This window comes from Diabrotica undecimpunctata, chromosome 4 (genome assembly GCF_040954645.1).
Source record: "Diabrotica undecimpunctata isolate CICGRU chromosome 4, icDiaUnde3, whole genome shotgun sequence".
Lineage (NCBI taxonomy): Eukaryota > Metazoa > Arthropoda > Insecta > Coleoptera > Chrysomelidae > Diabrotica > Diabrotica undecimpunctata.
The window spans coordinates 161,472,806-161,490,288 of NC_092806.1; the positions used below are offsets into that span (position 1 = coordinate 161,472,806).

At 32.5% G+C, this 17,483-nt stretch overlaps 1 protein-coding gene across 2 annotated transcripts in view; it reads right to left on the minus strand.

The window, feature by feature from the left end:
* Positions 1-826: 826 nt before the first annotated feature.
* The window catches only part of LOC140440375 (follistatin-related protein 5-like), a 389,054-nt gene continuing 372,397 nt past the window's right edge, over positions 827-17,483 (minus strand). For both annotated transcript variants that reach the window (XM_072530840.1, XM_072530839.1), the window contains exon 20: positions 827-15,190. In XM_072530840.1, coding sequence (XP_072386941.1) covers positions 15,051-15,190 — 140 coding nt within the window. In that variant the 3' untranslated portion in view covers positions 827-15,050. The remainder of the gene's footprint in view (positions 15,191-17,483) is intronic.

Sequence of the window (17,483 nt, forward strand, 5' to 3'; positions counted from 1 at the left end):
TTGTCACAATTTTTACGAAATATCCCACTCTACACGATTCACTAAAAATTTATTGGATACAAGCATTTCGAGGGTTTGGACTGTACGTTTTTGTTTTTGGTGTTTCAACGAAATAATTTTGAGATTAAGTTCAGTATCTTGATGAATGTAAATGGCCTAAGATAGAGAAATGTGGACAATGAGGGAACGCATAATGTCATCCCACCGCACGGTACTAATCTAATTGGTTATCCGTTAATAAGGTGGTACCTGTTCCTCAATAATTGATTTTTAAGTACCTTTTTAATTGTACCCGATTTGTAGCAATTTGTAAGAAATATCCCACTGTATAATTCACTAAAAATTTATTGGATACAAGCATTTCGAGGGTTTGGCCTGCACATTTTTATTTTTGGTGTTTAAACGAAATAATGTGGGAGATTAAGTTAAGTATCTTCATGGATGAAAATGGCGTAAGATAGAGAAATGTGGACAACGAGAGGAGACATATATCCAATTAACTAATTAGATAGCTAGATAAATTATAAAAGACCTAAATTAAGCTCTGTAACTCAGAAGCAATTGATTTCTGAGTTTTTGGACAATAAGAAATTTTGATCACAATGAACGAAACTACATCTTTGGGAAGTTATCACCCAAAAAACTTTATATAAGAAAAGTGCAAAGATCGTTTGAAAAAACAATTTTTAAAAGCGTTTTTGAAAATTTTAATTATGTTTCACATTTGCAACACCTTGTTTTATACTCTGCTTTGAAACCTATATACTTACGTTAAAAAAAAGTTAACTCTAAGGATTTCTAAAAAAAAACACAACTTACTGAAATGATTTATTACTGATTTCTTGTATAAACAATCGAGTAAACAATATTGTTTTCTTAGTCTCTAAGTAGTCATATTCTTATCAATATTAATATACAATAAGCTTCTGTCTGATGTGTTATAACTTCTCTGAATGCTTATATGTATAAAGGCGAGCATTAAATACTACAGCTACAGGTTGAGAAGCAGAGGACACTCGAAACGGTATCCAGACTGATCAATACAAAAAAATTAAAAGATATGTATATTGAAAATAGGAAAAACGAAGATATTTCATCATTTATGGTTTTTAATCTATTTTGTAAGGAAAGTCGCTTCTTAAATTTATTAGAATTCTGTCTTACCTCCTCATTCTTTTGTCTATTAAATTTTGTCATACAGTATGTTACTTTTAGGCATCATTTTTCACATAATTATGAATTTAAATTGTTAATGTTCTTTATCTGTCATATGTCACTTGTCTTTCGTCATCTGTCATACTTCATTTTTTGTTATCTAACACTTGTCGTCTTTTTTGTCATGCGTCTTCTGTCATTGGTCTTTTTAAATACACTATAATTATTTTGTGTCCCTCAATTTATAAAACTCTGCATTTTCACTTAAATTTATTTAGAATTTCTAGTAAATATCTTTAGTTCGATAAAATAATCGTTTTTTTTTAATTGAAAAACTAAAGACTTACGAGTCTTTGGTCTTACTTCTTTTCTGTACTCAAATTAACATGATAAGTCTGGACATCGTTTCGAATTAAAGAGTAAATAACCGTACATACAAAGCAAAAATAGGAGTAGCTGAGATTTTAGGTATTTAAAGGTTGTTTAGAGACAGTGAAATGTACAGTGTGCAGATGAAATTAGGATATGTTTAGGATTTCAAATATTTTTTTGCTAAAAAGGGAGTAAATGTTTTTTAAGCGTTGTTAAATAGTTTTAAATTATTGTAATGAATGACATTAACAACTGTCTTTTGAGATATGTTAAAGATCGATGGCTTTGAAATTTTGATGAGTATATTGTTCTTAATTGTAACAATGTCTCACTGTGCTGTGGACGAGACTGGATATTTACTATCAAAATTGAGTAGAGTGATGTTACAACATCGATATATGTTGGTTTAAACACAAACATCAAACCATTTTTACAATTTTCATGGAATAAAAGTAGAAAAAAAAAGATTAAGATGAACGTATTCGTCCTATAACCTTCTTTTTTGCTTAATTCTTGAGCGCGACAGTAAAAACGGCTACCAACGTGCTCCTTTTTTCGGATTTTTGTATACTTCGCAAACCAAAATTAGTATTTTAATTTTTTTTTAACAAAAACTCCCTTTGTTAACAAAGAGATTGTTGAAATCCTTATAAGATCTTTTAGGTTATAGAAAAATATTTTGTTAGATCCTGAAAATAAGTATTTGACTGATCTTTATAAAAATATTCCATTTTTTTATGTATTCATACAAAGTATTAAACTAAGGAGATGAGCCGGTACCGCATTATTCAACATGTCTCTCAAATATGTAATAAGACAGTTGAATATAGATATACAGATTGCGCCTTGCCGATGACATCAACATCATGTCCCGCAGAACGGAAGAAATGACAGAAATATATTCAGAATTAAAAACAGAGCCAAAAAAGACCAGACTAGAAATAAATATTTAAAAGACGAAAAGCTAACACATACAAGACCTAGGGGAAACAGACGCACAGTTGAATTAAAGGACGATTTTAAAACGGTAGAGTGTTTCACATATCTGGGAGAAGCATTATGCATAGATGGAATAGAAGAACCAGAAATTCAGAGAAGAATAGTAACAAGAAACAAAGTTTCCTTTTCACTCGCCCAATTTCTCGCACTCGCACTTCCTTTCAAGGTTTACAAAACTGTTATCAGACCAATAGTATGTTGTGGATCAGAGACATGAGTGATGATAGGAAATACAAAAAAAGCTAGAAATCTTTGAAAGAAAAGTCGCAAGGAAGATATTTGGCCTGTTTAAAGAGCCACCGACCTGAGAATTAGTTAAAATTCAAAAACTTTCATGGACTTGGCACAGAATTTGCTAGATGGGAGAACATCGTCTGGAAGAGGCTTCTTCTTCTTCTTCTTCCTTCTTGCATGTAGGCTTTAAAGCCTGTTTCTCCTTCAATATTAGCCTAATAAATTGTTTATGGTATGCCAAAACTTCTTCGTCTGTTTGGTGACTTGATCTCTCTGCCATTCTACTAATGTGTTCGTTCCACGCCTGTTTCCGTTTTGTCATCCATCCATTTATGTCTTCTATATTGCATGCTCTTCTTATGTTTTCGTTTCTCTCCCTATCTAACAGACTTTTCCCTGATATTCGTCAGAGTATTTTCATCTCTGTTGTTTTTAGTAGTTGTCTCGTTTTAAATGTGTTAGGATGTGTCTTGTTTCCGCCGTGTATGTTAATATAGATTTAATTGCTGCTTTATAGATTCCTGTTGTTGTGTCTTGTCTTAGGTGTTTGTTTTTCCAGATTGTGTCATAAAGAGATCCCGCCGCTTTACTTGCTTTTAAGCTTTGGTGTCGTACTTCTTCTTTAACATCTCTGTAACTAGTAATATCTGTTTCTAGATTTCTAAACCTTGCTTCCTCGTTTATTATTTTCCCATTTTGTTTTTTCTGCTGATATTATATTGGATTTCTTGGCTGTGTCGATGATATGTGTTAATCTTTGGAGCTCGTCTTCTGTCTCGGCTATTAATGCGTCGTCGTCTGCATAATATAATATTTGCATTTCTTTCTTCTCCATTCTGTAACCATGAACCTTTACGTACTACCTGTATTATTTCGTCCATTATTGTATTAAAAAAAGTGGACTTAACAAGTCACCCTATGTGTACAAGACTCCACTTTGTACTGGTATACACTGTGTTAGTTTTCAATTTATCTTTGCCTGTATTCGATTATGTAAGTAGATGTTTTCTATGGTTTTTATAATATTGATTGGTATATTTCATTTATACAGTAGGTATAAGACGTCTTCAATTTGGATGCGATCAAAAGCCTTTGTCAGGTCTATAAAACATAGATGTGCTGGTTTATTATACTCGATGGCCTTTTCTGTGATTTGTCTTAGTACAAATATGCCGTCTATGCAGGATCTTCCGGATCTGAATCCTTGTTGTTCATCTGATAAAGTTGTTAGTTTATTAATTTTGTTAGGTAAGACTTTTGTGGTAAGCTTAAGTGCGATGTTCAGTAGATTTATACCTCTATAATTGTTGGGGTCTTCTTTATCTCCTTTCTTGAACGTTGGTATCATTATGTTGGTTCTCCATGCGTCTGGTATCTTACAGTGCAATATTAGTTTTTGTATAAGTTTTGTCATCTCTAGAGTTATACTTTCTCTTCCGTGTGTTAGAAGCTCGTTGGTTATACCGTCTGGTCCTGTTAACTTTTTATTTTTAAGTGAATTTATCTTTACTTCCTGAAAACTGATTTCTATTTTGTGTCTTAATTCAGATACGTCAGGTATCTTTCCCATTCGTTTGCTGGTATGTTATTGTATTACTTCAATTCTGTCATTTCTTTTCGTTGGTTTCTTATGAATCTATATATTTGTTTTAGTGTACCATAAAACTCGATTTCTATCCTTTTTGAAAACTGATTCCAGTGTTCATTTTTTGTTCTTCTTACCAACTGCTTTGTTTCATTTCGTATTCTTTTGTGTCTTGGGATTTGGAGTATTTGATGTTTTGTACTTCGTGTAGGCCTCTCGTTTCTCTTTACATTTTTCTTTTATTTCCTTTTTAAACCATGGTGTATTGTTGTTGTTTCTTTTGTTCAGTATGACTTTGCGTTGTCCTAGAGATTCTGTTGCTGCTTCTTCAATGTTGTTTTTAATTTTCTCCCAGCTCGCGGTTATATCTTCGATGTCGTCTATCTGTTTCAGCTGTATCTTCTGTGCTAGCCTCCTTTGGTACATTTCTCTTGTAGAGTCGTTCCACAGTGATTCTACATTGAATTTTTACTGGGTGATTTTCTATAGAAAATGTTTTGGTGTTACTTTCATTATTATTTTTGCTAGTACTTGTTTGTATCCACTCCCTGCGTCTCGTGAGTTTAAAGTTGGAAGAGGCAAAGGCCTTAAATTAAGCCATTAAAGAGAGAGATGTATTTATAAGTTAAAAAAATCAACTAGCTCCTGTTCCTTTTCGATTTCTTAGCTTTCATAAAGAAGCGATGAAGATATGATGGCGTTGACAAGAACGCAGCTGTGCAGCTTATTGTTTTTTGTATTGCATTTTCTCGTTAGCAGCCTTGTATCTATATGAAATGCACACATTTCCGATACTATCTTGTTCGAGATCATTTTCTAGCAAGTATCTTCTGAGATAAAGCTTTTCATACTGTCCCTTCTTCTAGTCAAAGAGCTGGATTGTCTTAAAATACTTGCGCTGTGGACAAAAATCAGTTAAACTGTAAATAAAGTAAACTCCTGACGATTTTAACCAATCTGATTGTACGTGAATCAAAATTTCCCCAGATCTGGGTAAACACCATAAGAGGACTACGAAATAAGCTGAAAATTGATCATGGATATTCCAAACATCAGAAAATATTTAAAATACGGCAATTTTTTAATCGTAAATCGTTTGGTTACTTCCAGATAAAATTCATTTAGCCTTAAAATCATCAATTTCCCCAGATATCTGAAGAAACCGTGAATTTCTGACGATATAGACAAATGGAAGTGCTGCATTCTGGTCACCTAATTCAAAATTTCCCCAGATATGGATAAAAACCATAAGAGGAATACAAAATTGGTCTTTTTTATACAACAATTATTTTAAGCGTTAATGTTTGATAACGGTAAATTTCTGTCAGATAGGAGTGCTGTATTTTATTCACGTGATCTAGAATTTTCCCCAGTCTAGGAAAATACCATAAGAGGACAACAATATCGGCCTAAAATTGTTAATGAATATTCGAAACAGAAAATAAAATATTTAAAATACAACACAAAACAATTTTTTTAATCGTGAATACTTCTATAATTTCTAATAATAATTCATTTAACCTTAAAACTATAAATTTCCCTAGATATGTAGAAAAACCGTAAATTTCTGACGACTTAGACCAATAGGACTACTACATTATGGTCACGTGATTCAAAATTTCCCCAGATCTGGATAAATACCACAGGAGGACTACAAAATCGGCTCAAAATTGGTCAGATTTATTTAAAAAATATTTTTGACCAAAGTTATCTTTTAGCATATTTATAACTTGTTACAATTTATTATAAATATCAGTCAACTTCAAGAAAGATGAATTAAGAGTCTTATCGTGTTGTTATATATGCAATATCTGTCAAATATTTGTCATTATGTATTTCGTAAAAGTCATTTTTTTAATTTCTTAATAAAAAAGAGGTTAAGTTATTAATGGTAATATATATAAAGACCTTTTTAAATAAAGCTTGTTAAAGCACAAAAGATCGTTCGTCCCTAAAAATAGACTCTATGTGTTCTTTTTATGTCCTGAAAAGTATCATTTAAACAAGAAAAGCGGATTCTTGTAAGTATTGATGTTATAAGTAAAAAATTTGATTCGAAAAAACTCTTGCTCTTGCACAGAGATCGCAGTCATTTTACCTTTATCTAATATGGAAATCGCTATTTAAAAATATGGAATTCAATGGAAATAAGATGTCTATTCTCTTTATCCAAGAAAAGAAACACAAATAATATAATATAATACATTGACGATAAGTTCATAAAAGTTAAAATTGTAAGACCTAAGGTCAACCTGTGATTAGGTTCAAGGTCAAACGACTATGAATACGGAGGAAGGACACAAGATATTAATCATTAGTTCATTATATATATATATATATATATATATATATATATATATATATATATATATATATATATATATATAAGCGAGATTCCTATCGCCTATCGCCATCGTTTTCTGTCCATCCATTCGTCTTCTTTGATGGTTATAGGCCGTACATTTTCTTCCCAGGCAACTGAAGGCCTTCCCCTTCTTCTTCTTCTTTGTTGTGGTATGTAATTTATAGCTTTCTTTGGCCATCTATCTTCATTCATTCGCTTCACGTGACCATACCACACTAGTTGTCGTTTCAATTCTGTCTACATTGGAATGTACAGTATTTATCCTCCGTCTAATATCTTCATTCCTGATATGATCTTTTTTGGATGCACCACACGCTCTCCTTAGAAAATCCATTTCTACTACTTCTATTCTTCTTCTATCTTTTTTCGTGATCTGCCAAACTTCTGCCCCATAAGTCGTAATAGGCTCTACCAAGGTTCGATAGATAGCCAATTTCGTTTCTTGTCTAATATCTTTAGACGAGAGTAAAGATTTTAGAATGTTTACCGCTTTTTTTCCCTGCTGCGTTCTGTTTTCGATGTCTCTTTTGGTAGTGCCTTCTTTAAATATTATAGATCCGAGATATTTATACTCATTGTATGTTTTTGTGTTTCTAATTTCTAACTCTGGATCTTCTTCATTATCTCCTATTTCAAGATACTCTATCTTTGACATATTCATATTGAGGCCCCATTTTTCATATTATTTCACATTAGTTCAAATTAAAGAATGACATATTTGACCTAAATTTATAATATCAGTCTTCTTGTTTAAAAAACCAGGATTCTTAAGAATTTAGCTAACCCAAAAACAAGATTAACGCACAACTAACACCTACAAGTCAAATTTTAGAAGAAAAATTAAACTTTAAAAAGGAACATAGTCCAATTATTAAACTAGAAAGTAATAACACGACAAAGGAAAAAGATTATAATGACAGACATGATCAATTTAAGACAAAAACGTTTAGGTGAGTCAAAGAGTGAAACTGTCGACTCCATTCTCCAGAATGTGCAAGAAAAGAATTCAGAAGATACAAAGATCTTAAGATAATTCTGTACCTCTCACTGGCTGGATAACCTAAAGGATGACTGGATTTATAATAATAAAGAATTGAAAGGAAGAAAGTAATCAAAAAATACTGCTGAAAGATCTCTCATAATATTGTCATTATATGACTAATTTTCCCCTTTTTAGACCATCTTTGGAATGTTGTTTTCCTTCGCTAGTCAGTTAGTTTTACTTTTATTACCATTGAACATATATAGCTTCAATGGTCTCGTCACTAACATTTATTATTTAAAATATTTACATTTTGACAGATATTGTATTTACAACAACCACTATATTATGTTCGAAGTACACATAAACCAATCACACATTAATTTCTTTTCGGGGATGCTACTACGGGTTCCATTTTCTTTAATATCTTTTATATATACAGTTGACAAAATACACCATCGTCAAAAAACGCTTGACAATTTCATAATAATATATTTTTTTTTTACTTTATTATCACCAATAACCAGTGAGCTTTCATTAGCTACCCCTTTACAAACAACAAATGATTTTGTACGGGGCGAGGCGTAAAATAATATAATCGGTAATTATAAAATGAGGTACTACTTGTACAAGTGGAACTTTTATCACAGAAGCTGGAATTAAAATGGATTGTACTGCTAAGGTAATCATAGTAGTCATTGATCCAGTACTTTTACGTGGCTTATCCTCAAATATCATCAAAATTTGGTTAATTTTGATGATATTTGTTAAAAGTTTTTTCAATGTTTATGTATAAGACAGTCAGATGGCGTTGAAAAAACATTGCTCTTATTTTGACATCTGCCATCTAATGAATGTCAAAATATAGCAAAATTTCAAGATTAAATAACAATTAGTTTGCTTTTAATTATTTGAATACACTTGAAAGGTTAACACAATGCAGAAATCGAAGTTAATTTAATATTTATGGAAAGTTTGCATCGTCGTTAACAACAGTTCATTTTTGGAACGCTGAACTTCTTTTTTGTCGCGGTAACGTGTTAGATGATGAATATTCAGGTGCTCCAGAAATCGTCACGACTCCAGAAATTATCACCAAGTCATGCTATAATCATGGTAAAATATAAAATTAAAATTGTGACAGACACAGCCTAATAAATAACAATTGAGAAAATACATAATGTAAAATTTGCTAATATTCATAATTACTCTACAAGAAGTCAAGCAATATTTAGCATGTATGTACTATGAATGTTCACTAGACTATTTAGACACCGATTTGAAGAAAAAGTGCTCTTCTTTGTATCGCAAAAAACTTTCCTTTCTTCAAGACCCGCTATAAGACGTAATAGCTAACAAGGCGGTCGTCGCACTACTAAAAGTATACCTAGTGGGATACGAAGTGATCCATGATCAAAAGTATTCGCCAGATTTAGCTCCATGTGAGTATTTAATAGTGATAGTGGCAGAAGAAATGCAGCTCCAAGACCAGAAAAGAAAATCCAAGACCATCTGATCCGTCAAAATATACCAATATTCATCATAATTACTTCAAAAAAAGTCCAGCAATATTGAGCATATACTGTAAATATCTACTGGACTATTTCGACACCGACTTGAAGAAAAAGTGCTCTGCTTGATGTCGCAAAAAACTTCCCTTTCTGAAAGACCCACTACGAGATGGCATGGCTAAAAAGGCGATCATTGTACTGCTAAAAGTGGGATACGAATTGATCCATCATCTACATTATTCGCCAGATTTAGCTCCATGTGATTATTTCCTATTTCCAAACTTAAAAAATCGAAGAATTCTGAAGTTATAATCGAAACTTTGTCTTATTTTGAGGAGCTCGAGTAACATTACTTTTGGGAAGGGATAAAAAAAGTGGAAAAGCGACCTCCCATGTGTATTGAGGAAAAAAGGGATTATGATGAAATATAAATAAGAAAAAAAAACGAGAAACATACGTTTCCAAATACATTCTGTATAAGTCTGTCACACCCATAACGACCGTCTTATCAAATTGATATAGTAGGCCTACAATTAAATGCAATGATAAAGGATTTAACTCCATGCAAATTTAAGACTGGAGGAAAGATATCATGAACCAAAGTAGCTGAATGCAAATCATATAGGTAGTGAAGACCCACGTAATATGGTGCAGATACAGAGAGAAAAAAGAGAGGAAATGTTTACCAAGAGAAAAAAATAACTTCCTACGTTTGATATTGGTGCATAATATTGAAGAAAATGAGCTTCTGACTAAAAAATTGTTAGAGATTTGGCAAAATAAATATAATATCAATTGCTAAAAACTACACAAAATATAATTTGCCGTAATGATGGCCAATACTCTCAGTAATGAAGAGATTGCCTATAAAAAAAATTAATATTAAAAAAAAATTATGACACATAGTTTTCAAGCTGAGGTATTAAAAACACTGTGGTGAGATCGAACATGTAACGGCTTCTGGAAAACTCAGAATGAATCCCCTACTTTGACTCTTTACCTGAATTATCTCGAATTTTATTATATAGATATATTATATAGATATCTTACAGAACCGATAGAAATAGGCAGCGAAATAAGACAAGGGGATTCATTGGGCCCCATGCTGTTCAATTTGATCATGGATCAAGTCATCAAAAGCGTTAACAAAGGAAGAGAATACAGAATGGGAAACAAAGAAATCAAAATACTCTGTTACGCAGACGACGCAATATTGATAGCTCAAGATGAAGATAGTCTGCAAAGACTGGACCAACCAGATGTAAAAGAGAAATTGATGGCGTCAATATTGAACAAGTAATGGTGAACAAAAAAGTGAGAGATCAAGTACAAAAAGCAAATAGACTGGTAGAATGCCCTAATAACACTATATGACGAACCAGACACATTAACACTGAGATGAAATCAAGAATTTATAAAGCCAGTGTAAGACCAAAAATGACATATGCCTCAGAAACAAGACCCGACACAGTCACAACGTAAAGGCTATTGGAAACTGCAGAAATGAGAGTACTGAGAAGAATTATAGGAAAGACGCTGAGAGATCGAAAGAGAAGTGAAGACATTAGAAAAAAATGTAACGTACAGTGTATAAATGAATGGACACAAAATAGAAAAAAGAATTGAATACGCACATAAACAGAATGGAGGAGACCCGTGTCGTCAAAACAGCAAGAGGTAAGTCACCAATCGGCGGAATTATCGGGCGACCGCGCAAAAGATGGACTCCAAAGAGACAACCTTCCAAAGAGGTATTAATCCACCAATGAACAAGCAGAATTGCTTATAAAGAGGAAGAAGAAGAAGAAGAAATAAAAAGATCGGTTTTCGTAATGTAAAAATGAGTTTATATTTTAGAATTAAGAAGAGCACTTTACTTTAACTTTTTTTGTTTTGTTCACCTCTATTACAGTATTTAGGTCACCTTTTCGAAATTGCACTGGACAGATGACAGCAAATATCCTAAAATAACGCAAAACAAAGATATAACCTTCTCGCCCCGTACCATAAACGGCATATCCCTGCAGCATGGTGAAGGATACACTTTTATATTCTTATAAAATATTTTTATCACAAAACTACATTCATTAAGGGCTATAAAATTATATATATCGTAAAGTACTGAAAATAACCGAGTGAAATCTGGATATATTATAAAACAGTTGGGCAGTATGTTGCAGATAACCAATACAGTATTTTCAATATTTATTTTCGTTTTGTTGTAAAAGAGAAATTTAAAAAGTTGTAGTGTTTTTTATATGTTTATTGATAAGCTTTTGCCTCGTTTGTTCTTGTTTAATTATTGGCAGTTTATTTCCTTGGAATCGGCAAACACTTATTTATGAAAACATATATAAAACACCAAAAAATACTCGATTTAAAAAAATTTATATTTGGCAAACATGGAAAAGTTTCACTAATACCCCGAGTCCATTAAAGGCAGTCTGGCTCGTTCAGTGCATCAATATTTCAGTCCTAGAAGGTTTCAGTGATCTCAGAGCAGTTTAGAGCGTTACATATGTTTTCAGTCACTCATAAAGTATTTTATAAATGGCTTACAAAGGGCTTCGGAATATCCTAATATGTTTCAGACACTTCAGTGTAGTTCTAAAACATTTTTACGGTTATCCATGGGTCTTTTGGAAATACTTTCATGAATTATAAATGCCGTAGACTAATTTAAGGCATTTGAAAAGTTTTTGTAAAGCCTGAAGAGTTTCAAAAATGTTCTAGAAGGTTTTAGTAGCTTTAGAATTGTTTATAAGGCTTCCAGCAACCTTAACATGTTTCGTAAATGCTTTGAAATATTTAGATTACTATAGAAAACTTTATACCAACCTGATAAATTTGACCAAAAATCTATAAGATTTCAACTGCTCGTACTGCTTGCAACTAGTATAGGTTATGTATCTGTCTTCCAGAGAGACTAGCATGTTCCATAAGTACCATCAGTGCTTTGGTGTACCAAAGCAATTCAGAAAGTCTGATAAAATACTCAAAGAGCCTAACTTCTTCCATTGATACCTTGAAATGCTTCATTATCTTTTAAATACCTGTGTGAAGAGAGGTAATATTTTTATTATTAATACCAGAAAGTTTATGAAAGTCCAGATCGGTTACAGATGGTTTCTAGGCTCTATATGTAGCTTACTTGAACCTTAGAATCTCGTTGAGTATCTCTGTAAAACTTGTCAGTCAGTACCTGGTATGTTTCAATGAAGACTGACATAATTTATGAACCTTTCAGTAACCCTAAAATATTCAAAGACTATGCTGAAATACTTCAGTACCCTATAAGAGGATTGTAATGTTTCCATTTTTGTTCTGGAAGGTTTTAGGTATTTCAGTGAAGTATAGAATGATACTAGGGCCTGCGTAGCGCAAGCGGTAGGATTCTTGCCTCGCATGCCAGTGGTCCGGAGTTCGAATCCTACCGCCGGCAAGAACAACTAGACATTTTTAAAAATGTCTATAGGCCCCAGGTCGACTCAGCCTGAATAAAATGAGTACCTTGGGTAGAACCAGGGGTAATAATAGGCGGTTGAAGCGTAGTACTGGCCATGTTACCTTCCTTGTATACCGTAGGCCCTAGATATAGCAGACTACCCTGCTATACTCCCAAAGCCGCGAAGCGGTATAAAACGGGAGACTATTATTATTATAGAATGATACTAAGATAGGTTAGTCGGTTTAGAGAACCCTTTCACATTTTTAAATGCTTCTGGAGGACTGCAGCAAGTCCTGGAAAGGTTTTCACTGCAGCTTGTAATGGTATACGAAGCCTCCAGATCTCTTAGCGTATATAATGGACGCTTGGGAATACTTAGTCTCTTCAGAACTTGCAAAAACTATAAAATTATGGAGGATTGTCCTAAAAGGTCTTAAGAGCTTTAGGGTAATTTGGAGCTATGTATGTGTTCTATGAATGTACTGGAATTTTTCAGGACCTTTTTAAAGCTAAAAAGTTTTAAAAACCGCCCTAAAAAAATTCAAAAGCGTGTGAAGGACATTCAGGTGGGATGAAGAATTGTTCTTGGAGCCTCTAAAGAAGCTTAATTATGTATAGATGTGTAGGAGACTGCTCAAAAATTGTAGTATATTTATTTAATAATGTAAGAGGCTGTGGTGCCTCTGAAGAACTTTATTAAAGCCTAAAATGTTTTAGATACATCCTAGAAGGGGTCTTTGTAGAACATCTGTAAAGTGGAAGATTGCCCAAAAATGTTTCAGAGGCTTCAGAGCAATCTGGGACATTAAGAAGACTACAGGCAGTTTAAAGTAATTTAGAACTGTTTCTAGATCTTCTAAAGCACTTCTGGAAAGCCTGGAATAAATTGAAATGTCCTGAAATATTTTAGGAACTTTATTCAAAGTAAAAGGTTTCTAAAACTGCCTTGAAATATTTCAAATGCTTTTGGAGGCAGAGTGAAGTAATCCAGATATCTTCCTAGATCTTTTAAATACTTCTGGTAAGCCTGGAATAATTTGAAATTGCTCTGTAATGTTCCAAGGACATTACCAGAGTATTACTTTGAGACGCTTCGGGGCTGGTAAAATTCTATTACAAACTCCTCACTAACGGTTTTAATTAAAAAAAGCTAAGTTATAAAATTAAGTTTAGTATTAATGTTTTTACACTAATTAAACGAAAATGGGCCACTACTGGTGCGGGGTTCCCCCAATTTTTTTTTAATATTTTCAGTGATTTCTTAGGACTTATTCTGTTAAACAAGGAGGACTAGGTATACTCTTAAATAAAAACGTTGTGGTTGTTTTACATCTGAAACATACTGCTCTTTTAAATATTTCTAAATAAGACTGCTTATGGATATTGTTCATCCCAAAAATATTGATAAATCGTCTTTTTGGGTAACCTGGTTTACTACAATTTTTATAAAATATATTTTTATATTGATCTACGAGTTTTTGGACACTATGTATTCTTTTATTTATAATGATATAGTACATTAACAAGTTTTACAGTCATATTTTTACATCTGATGGGCGATTTCGGGGATTTAGATTTCAAAAATAAGTCGAAAACTAGTTGTGAGGCATCGGCCAAAAAGTACCACAATTTTTGATTTACACAACAGTGAAAACAAGCGTTTTTAAATCGTATAAACAACAAAATGCTTGGTTGGAAAACATCTAACATTAATTTTTTACTTATTACGCTGAAAAGTGTGTTATTTTATTGTCAAAATAGATTTTTATTTATCAAGACGTTACAACAAATTATAGATTTTAGAAAAAAGGAGTTTTCTAAATCTATTTTTAAAAGGAGCTTTACAGCCAATGAAGAAACACATTTACCGAGAAAATATTTACTTTATTATTTACTAGAACCTTCTCGAAATGTCAAGAGTTGTCTAAATTCAAAGTAAAACACTAAAAAAATTTAAACAATCTGAAATTAAACTTAAATCTAAGAAATGAAGACGAAATATGATATGAAGTAGTTGCGATAAGTTCATGGTGCCATAAATATAAAGTCAAACGTCAAATGTCAAATATCAAACGTCATACTTTAAATGTCAAACACCAAATATCCAATAAGAAACTATAAATATTCAATGTTTTTACGTCAAACTCATTACGAGAAAACCCATTTGTTTTTTACAATCTTAAAGAATCAAGGAAAACGTATCCAAAAGACTTAATGACGAATAATTGTAACAAATATATCAAGACATACAGTCACCTAATAAAATGAAGGATAATTTGTCTTTTATGCAATTAAAACGAACTATTCTTGACCTCGAAAAGGCATTTGACACAATATTGTAGTACTCTTTTGACAGATTGGTTAAAACAAAGCGTTTTGTTGTTTAAGATTTATGCTAACTAATGATACTTAAGCGAAGTCCACACAATCTGACTAGGATGTTCTACGCCGCCGATTTCGCAATTGACAGTTCTGGATCTACCGTTGATTACGAAAAGAGCTTCGTTGGCCGGTGTCACCATGTACTGACAGAATCCACCTAAAATACATAAATAAACAACGTTAAAAATGTTGGGTTTGTTAGTTTTCGATTAAATTGGGTGTAATAAATAATAAGTATAGATGAATATATACTTGTATAGTAGAAACCCTCAATTCAGAAGAGTGATATCATAGTTTAAACGCGGAATATCCTCAAACTTAAATGTACACAGCGGCCCTCGAAAACTGCCTGTTTGCTCGATTGCAATTTGCGTTTCCTCATAAGAAATTACAGAATATATAAAGTAGTATATTTATTTGTGCTTCTCTATAGTAGACTTGACCAGAAGTTGTTGTACAGTGTAGCCAAATCTTGTTCACAAGTAGTAATTATGGTCATACAAAACCTGTATTCTTCCACGCAGCGATTATTACCGTCATAAAAATACCAAAAAACATGATTTTTTCAATAGTAAAAATTAAGCACAAAATTGTAATAAAATAAATTTTATATATATGTTCCGTTTCGTTACGTATTTAAATTTATAAAATAAAAATCGATATTTTAAAACATTATTTTTTAATCGTTTGGCAATGTTGGAATTAGCGAGGGAACTCGGTTTTACAATTCGGATCCAGACATGCAGTAAAACTAGTTTTTATTATTTTTTGCCCAAGAAATGAACGAAGAAAACATTGGCGTTTCTATGGGTAAATAGTGCATGTGTTTTTGTGAATATATTTTATGTGATAAGTTTGTAAACTTATTGTTGTCAATACTGTTTTATCAATACTGTATTGTAGTATTGATAAAACGTGTTATAGATAATAAGAGTGTTAGTCGTTTTATAGTAAATATTTAGTTATATTCTTTGAAATTATTGTATATATAGTATATATCCCGATTATTGAAATACAATGGACGAAAAACCGAGTTGTTCCAAGAGAAGACAGCAAAATTCTGATGTGGATTCCAAGAATGAAAAGCCGCAAAAGAGACGGAAAATGTTAACGTCCGAAGAGAAGGTAATGATACGAAACGTTTATGAAGGAATTGTCGGCAGAAAAATGGCATTAAACGTTAGCCAAGCGGTCGACATTTGTAGCAGTTTAACAAAAGTATCCGTTAGTTGTATTTATCGTGTACTTAAAAATACATCGGAAAATAAAAAGCAAGAAAAAGGTAAAACTAGAGGTAGGAAAAGCATTGTTTTGGATGACGAGACAAGGAATATTATACGTCGAAAAATTCATTCATTTTATTTTCGGAGTGAAATTCCAACACTGAAAAAAATTTCTCAAGAGCTCGAAAATGATGACTCTTTACCCAAGATATCTCGTAGGGTCTTAATCAGGACCATGCACGAAATGAACTTTCGATAAGTAAAACGCAACAGAAAAAGTATGCTATTAGAAAAAAATGAAATTATTCTGTGGAGAAGAAAATATTTAGAAGAAATACGAAAAATTCGCAGCACTGGATGCAAAATATATTATTTGGATGAAACCTGGATTAACGAAGGTCATACAGTTGGAAAAGTTTGGCAAGATTTAAATGTAAAAAGTAAACGCGAAGCATTTATAGAAGGCTGGTCTACAGGATTAAAGGCTCCATCAGGAAAGGGACGGCGTTTAATCATCACCCATATAGGAAGTGATACAGGGTTCTTTGATGATGGTTTGCTTCAATTTGAGTCGAAAAAAACAGGTGATTATCATGAAGAAATGACTTCTGAAGTATTTGAGCGCTGGTTTAAAAGAATCTTACCAAAATTGGAATCTGGGTCTGTGGTTGTTATGGACAATGCGCCATATCATAGCCGCAGACTAGAACAATTACCGACGACGGCATGGCGGAAAGGGAGAATTCAAGAATGGCTTACAGAAAAGGGGATTGCATACGAAGAATAAATGCTCAAAATTCAACTACTTGACATTGCACGGTTAAGGAAAATTAAATATCTTAAATATGCTGTAGATGAAACTGCAAAAGATTATGGTGTCAAAGTTCTGCGTCTACCACCTTAATCCCATTGAACTTATCTGGGGGCAAGTGAAAAGAGAAGTAGCACGCAATAACAAAACGTTCAAATTAAACAAAATTAAGAAACTTTTGATTCAAGCAATCCTCCATGTAACTCCAGAGAAATGGGCTAAATGTATAGGCCACATAATTAAAGAAGAACATTTTATGTGAGAACTTGACACTCATATCAAAGTTTTACTAGAGCCAATTATAATTACACCAGGTGGTGAACATAATGACAGCGATAGCAGCACTGAATCTTCAGGTTTAGACAGCGAATAATATTTTCTAATAGTTTAATAAGAACATCAGCATAAAAAAAACC